This window comes from Xiphias gladius, chromosome 22 (assembly GCF_016859285.1).
Source record: "Xiphias gladius isolate SHS-SW01 ecotype Sanya breed wild chromosome 22, ASM1685928v1, whole genome shotgun sequence".
NCBI classification, from domain to species: Eukaryota; Metazoa; Chordata; class Actinopteri; order Istiophoriformes; family Xiphiidae; genus Xiphias; species Xiphias gladius.
Genome location: NC_053421.1, coordinates 2,182,896 through 2,191,596, shown reverse-complemented (window position 1 = coordinate 2,191,596; position 8,701 = coordinate 2,182,896). Strand labels below are relative to the sequence as shown.

General features: G+C 40.1%; 1 protein-coding gene across 2 annotated transcripts; it reads left to right on the top strand.

Moving 5' to 3' along the window:
• The first annotated feature begins 3,174 nt into the window (after window positions 1-3,174).
• fzd1 (frizzled class receptor 1) lies at window positions 3,175-8,291 on the top strand. Of its 2 annotated transcripts, XM_040118305.1 has the most exons (2): window positions 3,175-3,420; window positions 3,561-8,291. In XM_040118305.1, exon 2 carries the CDS (start codon window positions 3,590-3,592, stop codon window positions 5,135-5,137), a length of 1,548 nt encoding a protein of 515 aa, XP_039974239.1. In that variant the 5' UTR covers window positions 3,175-3,420; window positions 3,561-3,589; the 3' UTR covers window positions 5,138-8,291. The 2 variants fall into 2 exon arrangements, with proteins under 2 accessions (XP_039974239.1, XP_039974238.1); XM_040118304.1 differs by having other exon boundaries at window positions 3,175-8,291.
• Window positions 8,292-8,701: the final 410 nt, after the last annotated feature.

Here is an 8,701-nt window from a genome sequence, read left to right as displayed (position 1 = left end):
CGATAACAGAATAATTGTTGCTACTTAAAGAGAAGCTCCACTGACTTTACGCATTAAAGTGTGTTTACAGGTGTTGTGTAAAACCTCCAACGGGAGCTGTGTGAAGTCTGATAAAAGTGATGTCACTTGAGTCAGTGTCAGTTGGGTCTGAAGACTACAACTTTCAAAAGTAAAAAACTCTGGGGGTGTGGAGTTAGAAAGAAGTGAGTTTACCAGACCTCTGTAGCCCTCTCCTTATCTCTGATTGAGGCAAATGGCTTAAAGTTACATTAGCCACTACTAGCATAACATACCCAAATCTCCAAACGAACTGTTGGCGGTCAAATTTTCATTATGGGTAATGCAGACGCCAGGTTCTGACAAAGAAGAAGAATGTAAGAAATATAAAACAAAAATCTCTGCTTCTAGTGCATAAATTTTATCATTTTTTTAATCTGTCCATTGTTAGTCCAACAGTGTTATAGGAGTGCAATGCTAAATTGGTGGAGCACTCCTTAATCTTAAAATTACAAAGGGTTTGATTTCTAATAGAATGTGCAGTAGTAGATTATAATTTATCTTTCAATTTCAAGAAAACAGAAGACAGAAACGTTCAGTTAGAGATTGAATTTAGTCACAGAAACTAGGGAAACAGAGGCTAGCTTGGAATTGAAGTCAGACGACTTTGGTGTGCTACGCCTCTGCGATTTACAGTATACATGATTTATAGTAATTATAACGTGCAAAAATAGCGTGTATGGTCAATATGGTCCTTTAAGTAATAGTCAACATAAATGGATTATACAGTGTCTTTTGCCTCACATTATGTCTTTAAGCTCTACAGCTCCTCTTAGGCCACACATCAACAGGGCGAGTCTTGCATTGACTAGAGCCTAAAGACAAAAGTCAACTAACACATTCTGTAATACTAGCGGTTCTTATCCCTCTCTCCTCTGTAAAGCCCAGGGAAGAAAACCTAGCCTTCCTTTGTCAGTGTGCATTTTACACTACTTGCTTCTTTCCTCCTGCTAACACAGACTGGCTACAATGCCAGTTGGAATGTGTTGCTCTCATCTTGTCTGCATTACAGATAGCATGTTTTTTTCCACCTTCAGCTGATTTCTCCCTGCTTAGTGATAAACACATTCTTTGTGCAAGGGCTTGACTAGTTCTTGGAAATGACATGAAACATACTTTCAAGCTGCATTCTGTCTGCACACAAAGCAGCGATGTATCATGCATACTTGATTTCAGGGGAGTAGATTGCAATTCATGTCAGGGATTAACAGGAGAGTGAGGAGATGAACCATTCAAAGGGTGTGATTAAAACACAACTAGACATAAATAGACATTAACAAAAACTGGAGTACATAGAGAATAGAGAGAAAATACAAAATACAAATACATAAAATACATATACAGCCTTAAACATACATTCCCTGATTTTGATATGGCACCTACAGTTTGATTTTTTGACAATGGCTGTGAGGATATTGAATTATTTTTATGTAAATAAGTAAAGATGTCTTGAAAAGATTTCTGAGTCAGAAAAACAGGCATGTGAGAGTTGAGCAAGTTACGTCAGTCTGATCGAACTTTCAAATAAAAATTATTGTGTCTAAAGGCATATGATGATCAAAACAGGACTAATAACTGTTCTAAACCTGAATTAACTGATTTTCTTTGTCATTTGAGTGCAGCAGAACGATCCACTGTAAATATTAAAATACTGATTATAGCAACTTTAAATAGAAAGCTAACTATTTAATAATACCTAATAACTACCAATAACAATGTTTAATCTAATGCACTTAGAGATGCAGCATTGTCCATGTAATCATGTGTCATCAGTTCCGAATGTTGCCAAAACTTCACCTGTTATGGAAGCCAAAAGTAACCATAGTTGCAATGATTGTCTTTAATCCAAACGAAAAGCACAATAAATACATTTTACATGTGCATGTACACTGAACTTAAATATTGCTAGTTTATTTTTAATTAATCTTTCTATTTAAAACTGCATCTGGTTCTGTTTCAATTGTCATGTAACCCTTGACTATTAACATCAAGTCTGAATGAATCAAGCTATACTTAAACTGTACAATGAAAATGTAACATTAATATAAGTGGATATGAAGTATACATGATTTGTAGTTAAGCAGGTAAAACTTGCAAAAAATACTGGTAGGTTCTTTAATGATTGGCAGCGAAGTTCATCCAGCATTCATGCCAGTGCCAACAGTGCAGAGGTGAACTGAAATGAACCTCTGCATTTCAGGCAAACATTAGGAAAAATGCAGACCCTCCCTAGCCCCCATCTGTTAGGTCCTACAGGGACACAGATGAGAGAGAGAGAGAGAGAGAGAGAGAGAGAGAGAGAGAGAGATCTGTAAAGGCACTTAAAGTGAGACAGATGTAAACAGGAAGTTGTCAGTGCAGATGTCGTTAGCTATCTGGGTATACCACATATGCCATACCATATGCCAAGTCAACTACTACTACTGATGATTCACAATCTTCCCAGTGTAATTCTATTTTTTTTCGTTTTCTTTTAGTTTTGACAGCAAATGATTGCAGGTACAATATACTTTAATGGAGACATATTCAGTGCCACATCTGGACCTTATATGGTGACACGTTGGGAAACTATTGATTGAAATCATTTATTAAAACACAACTCCTAAAGGGGTTTTACTAAAAAAATTCTTCATCAACCTGAAATCTAAAAATTTAATTCTTTTTCCTTCTATGTCATTTTTTTTTTAAATTTCTATTTTCTGTTATTTTTGTTTTCATACATTTGAAGACAGTTCTTTTCCTCTTAATTTTTAAAGTCTTTCTTACTTTATAAAACCGTCTTTCTTCCTCTCTCTGTCTTTCTATACAAACACACACACACACAGATACACACACACACACATACACACACACACACACACACACACACACACATATATATAATAATCCCTTTTGCAATATTGTTGTGCAATTCAAACGGCCAAGACATGCTACAATACAGCACGAATTATAGCCCAAGTTTTTGAGTTTCCAAAGCCGTCTCAAAACTATTCAGTACCACTCTGTATTGCGGACTTTTATTTGGAAGGTTCTGACCGGAAGCCAGACTGAATGGTGGTTCGCTTGACTTTCGTGGGAACGGGAGTGAGGGAGAGCAGAACAGGTTTGAACAGCAGATTGACGTTGTGTCGGCCAGACTGAAGACTCTTTTCCTGGAGGATTATGCCTTTTTTGTGTGGATTTCAACGGCAGAATCCCAGTTTGTGATTGAAAGCGGTGGCTTTTTTCACGTTCTCACGACACCTCGGCTTGGTGAGAAGCCGGGGGAGAGGACAAGTGAAATTCTTCTGGAAGAGGCTGCTTTTACCTTGCAAAGAAACGGCAACAAAGAGCATTCAGGGAAGTAGCCTGCTGCCTGGTGAGGTAACGCAAGTTAGTTCTGTAACAAATAGAAAGTACGGCAGCGGAGAAATTCTTCACCATGGTTTCCAGCAGACTCCTTCGTACGGTTTTGACTTTGTTGTTTTTTATCCTGTTCCTAAATGTGGGGATTTTTCGAGTAGACGGGCAGTACGGCGGCGGTGACCGAGGAATGTCTATACCGGAGCACGGATTTTGTCAGCCGATTTCTATTCCGCTGTGTACGGACATCGCGTACAACGAGACTATCATGCCAAACCTTCTGGGTCACACCAACCAGGAGGACGCGGGGCTGGAGGTCCACCAGTTCTACCCGTTGGTGAAAGTCCAGTGCTCGCCGGATCTAAAGTTCTTCCTCTGCTCCATGTATGCGCCCGTGTGCACGGTGCTCGAGCAAGCGCTGCCTCCGTGCCGCTCTCTGTGCGAGCGCGCGCGGCAGGGCTGCGAGGCGCTCATGAACAAGTTCGGCTTCCAGTGGCCCGACAGCCTCGCGTGCGAGTCCTTCCCGGTGCACGGCGCGGGAGAGCTGTGCGTCGGCCAGAACATGTCAGACCACGCCGAGTCGGAGGGCCCCGGTCCGTACCCCACCGAGCGCATACCTGACCCCATGAACGGCCAGTTCAGGTGCCCTGCCTCGCTCCAGGTGCCTCACTATCTGAACTACCGCTTCCTCGGGCAGGAGAACTGCGGCGCTCCCTGCGAGCCAAAGAGATCCCACGGGATGATGTACTTTAGCGAGGAGGAGCTCAAATTTGCGAGGATATGGATCGGCATCTGGTCTGTGTTGTGCTGTGCTTCCACTTTATTTACCGTGCTGACCTACCTGGTGGACATGAAGCGCTTCAGCTACCCAGAGCGGCCAATCGTCTTCCTCTCGGGCTGCTACACCATGGTGTCCATCGCATACATCGCTGGATTTTTACTGGAGGACAAGGTGGTTTGCAATGACAGATTTGATAACGACATAAGGACTGTGGTGCAGGGCACCAAAAAGGAGGGCTGCACCATCCTCTTCATGATGCTGTACTTCTTCAGCATGGCCAGCTCAATCTGGTGGGTCATCCTGGCTCTCACCTGGTTCCTGGCAGCAGGGATGAAATGGGGCCACGAAGCCATCGAGGCTAACTCTCAGTACTTCCACTTGGCAGCCTGGGCCGTGCCCGCCATCAAGACTATTACCATTCTGGCCGTCGGGCAGGTGGACGGAGATGTGTTGAGCGGGGTTTGCTTCGTGGGCGTCAACAGCGTGGATGCCCTGCGGGGCTTCGTGCTGGCACCGCTGTTTGTCTACCTATTCATCGGTACCTCCTTCCTCTTGGCGGGCTTCGTCTCCCTGTTTCGCATCCGGACCATCATGAAGCACGACGGCACCAAGACGGAGAAGCTGGAGAAGCTGATGGTGCGGATAGGGATCTTCAGCGTGCTCTACACCGTGCCGGCCACCATCGTCATCGCCTGCTACTTCTACGAGCAGGCCTTTAGAGAGCAGTGGGAGAGGACGTGGATCAGCCAGACGTGTAAGACATATGCTGTGCCATGTCCTGTCCAAAGCCACCCCAACATGAGCCCTGACTTCACTGTCTTCATGATAAAGTATCTCATGACACTCATTGTGGGCATCACCTCCGGATTTTGGATCTGGTCTGGGAAGACACTCAACTCCTGGAGGAGGTTTTACACAAGACTGGCCAACAATAAACAGGGTGAGACCACGGTGTAATGTGGTTTTGCCTCAGCCTTCACAGAGGACTGCTTAGTGACAAACTGAATGATAATCCTCTTTATTATTTTCATTTCATTTGTCTTTGACTTACAGGAGGCATGTTTTTTAATGTACATACACAATTGTGAGATTTTTGTAAGTATATATATATTTGTATTTAAAGATTTAAAAAATTCTTCCTTTTTTAAAAAAAAAAACAAAAACGTTTTACATACCTTGGACATAATGGAATTGTACTTAACCATCACAAAGAGCCAGCTGACCATCATAGAGCCTGGGGTCTCATGACCCGACTCACTGTGGACACCACTGGGAGTATTTCACATTGAGTGTTTGCGCCTTTGATCAGTGAACTGCCTGTGAGCATTGGGTCTATTCTAAGCAGAGTCCCGTGAAACCCAAGTGCTTCCTCGTGTCTGCCTCTTATCCTGATTAACCAGCTGTAGATTGTGTCTTTTGTACAGTTGAGCAGCAGTTGCCTGGGTCTGGAGGGAAATGTCAGCAGTCTGGGACAAGACACGGTGCCCAGGTTGTGAATGTGAGTCATTGTGACAGATGGTTGTGGCCTGTAGCTCAGGCCCTGACAGTTATAACATTCCTTTCCAAATAAAGCACACGTAATCATGCCAGTTTAAAGGACCATACCAGTGTTTTTGCATGTTTTAATCCTGAAAATTGTGTATTTTTATTGTGAGATTTTTTTTTAACGTGTTTTGCCCACTTTCCTGGAAACTGTCTATTTCAGTACGTTATGAAAGTCCGCTTACAGTGACCATCATGGCTGAGCTCTGTTTTGTTTAAATTGTGTAATTGTTGCATTGCAATGCAGATGTAAGACCTGCATTATGACACAACAATAACACAACTTGGCCAAAACGAAAGCGGGTAAATGTATTAACTGACAATTAGATTTATTTACTGTGGTGAAATTAGCTGAAACCCAGGGCTGCCAGATAGGAAGGAAAACACATTAAAACTGAAAAAAAAAATTATGGTATGGTGTTTAAAAATGGTTACCTGTAATCTAAGTGATACATACCTCAGGGGTCTAAAACATGCAAATATGTTAGTATGCTCCTTAACAACAGTGATTCAAAACAACATTAGCATGGTCTGTATTTGGAGAACTTAAAAAAATCTGGCTGCAGTGGCAATTTGAGTTGTTAAAACACGAAGCTGTAAAAAAACATACAGATCAAGCAGAAGACCTCTGTGTGTTAAAGCAAATTTTAAACGTAAACAATTTTTCCACATACATTGCTATCTAAAATCACTGGACACCCTTTGAGCCTTTACAGTATGTTTTGCTACACAATAATCTTCAAATTTCACATCTTCTTACATTTTCTCTATTGCACCAAAATAATGAGAAAATTTGATTTATTATCATGCATTTAATTCAGCTAAATAAGTAGTGTGAGCAAAAGTAGGTTCATGCTGTGTCATCAGAGTAGAACTGAATTGATTCGTCAATTAAATGATTTGTCATTTGAAAGAAACTTAATCTGCAACTATATTAACAATTGATTAATAATTTCATTCATTTCTCAAGCAAAAGACATCTGCAGGTTCAAGCTTTTCAAATGTGAGGATTTGCTGCTTTTTTGATCACGTATATATGACCTTAATATTTTTTTGTTTTTGATTGTAGGTTGACTAAAATGAACAATTTCAATACGTCCTTGGGCTTTGGAAAATTTTGGATGGGCATTTTTGTCAGTTTTCTGACATAGAAAAAATAAAATTACCATATAATCTGCAGATTAATTCATGAAAACGAGCAAACCTACATCAGATCCATTGTGTCAATGAAAAGTATTTGATTAAACCTTCACATCATATGCTGCACAGATCTTAAATTTAGGTTGTAAGAGCAGGATTGACTGTACATGATTCAGAATTGTGAATTGTACCAATTTTGACTTTTATTCCCAAGACACCAAGAACTAATCTCAGTAGAGTTGTAAGGCATTTTAGGGTGCAGCATTAGTTTCAGAGCAGTTTCAGAAAACACAAGCATATTGTGGAATGTGAGGCTTACTGACAATTTTGGGGGTCAAGCTCAATCAGTTTTGAAAAGAAAATGAATGATCACACTTCTCTTACTTTATCTGACAACGCATAAGAGATGAGTTGAGGTCATGTTGTCAGGTACTGAACAGTAAATGCACCTGCATGTTTTTTATTTTATTCAGGTTATGTGATTATAAAATTTCTCATGGCACAAGATATGTAAGTTTGCATATATAAATATGAAATTGAAATTGAAAAAAATATTTTACAATTATTGTAATTTTATAAATGTCATTAGTATTAATAGAATTTCCTTAGGGAGTGTCCAGACTTAAACATGGCATCGTAAATATTGTTCTGTCCAGGGCTAATAATAGGAGAGGTTTTTTTGTCATCCACATATCACAAATGTTTGTAACAAAAGATGTTATTGATGCATTTTTCCACTATACTGTCTGTTCTTAACCTGGAGGTTGAATATGTCAGTTATTGCTGAGAGAAGACTTAGGTTGATCTGCAGAGTAATTTGATCCTGGTGAACATAGCTGCGTGTCTGCACTGTGGGACTGAAGAGCAGCCAGCAGCTTGCGTGTCTTCCACTGCAGGAGAAAGGAAGCCTTGTGTTGAAATGCAGAGCGGCTGCTGTCAGTGCAGCCCAGCTCACACACACATCATGACTTGTGTTCTTGTCAAATGCTCTTCCACACAGTGCTTCCGGTTCATAATAATCCTTTTATTGTGTTGACGGCTCTACAATAGTCATGGCTTTGAAGTAATTTCCTTTGCATTTGCTATGAAGAGAACCTTTATATTTATAGAAAAAATATTATATATACACTACATTGATTTCTTTATGAGAATAAAAACAATCTCACCATTGAAACTGTCATGCCTCTGTAAAATGTCTATTTTTCCCTTGAAATGCAAAAAATGCTTGTTTGCCATTAAAGGATAGGTTCAGATTTATCCAGCCCAACTTACTTCAATACTCACATATAATATGTGCTTTGAAAATGTTAATGTTTTTTTTTTTTTTTTAATTATTCTTACAAGATTTAAATGTATGAAATGGGGGACAAAATTCACAGTCCTTGTTCTGGGTAAATGTGCATTCACCTGAAGCTAATCTGAGGCTTCATCAGTCTGAATTAACCAAATCGAGTGGATATTTTCAATGTTATGGTCTTTTTAGTACAAGAGTTCTTATTTGTGCTTCTGGACAGTTTCCTTTGCTGAGTTACAGAAGAGGGACAGTAGCAGAAATACAAACTTATTTGCTTGAAAAAAGAATGTGACTATAGAGGAAAACAAGTTGACTTGACTACTTTAAATTGCTGAAGCCTCATATTAACTTTGGTTCAGCTTTGTACCTTGAATTTTGTCCTCAATGCTTACATTTAATTCGTGTTAATGTGTCAGTTAGGGATTGCTTGAAGGCCAATATGGCAAGGAGGAAAATTGACAGCAATCACTAACTCTTTCAATGCACATATGAGCGTGTGAGAACTGTTTTAAGACAAACTTGGTAAAAAGAAAATGTAAACCTGT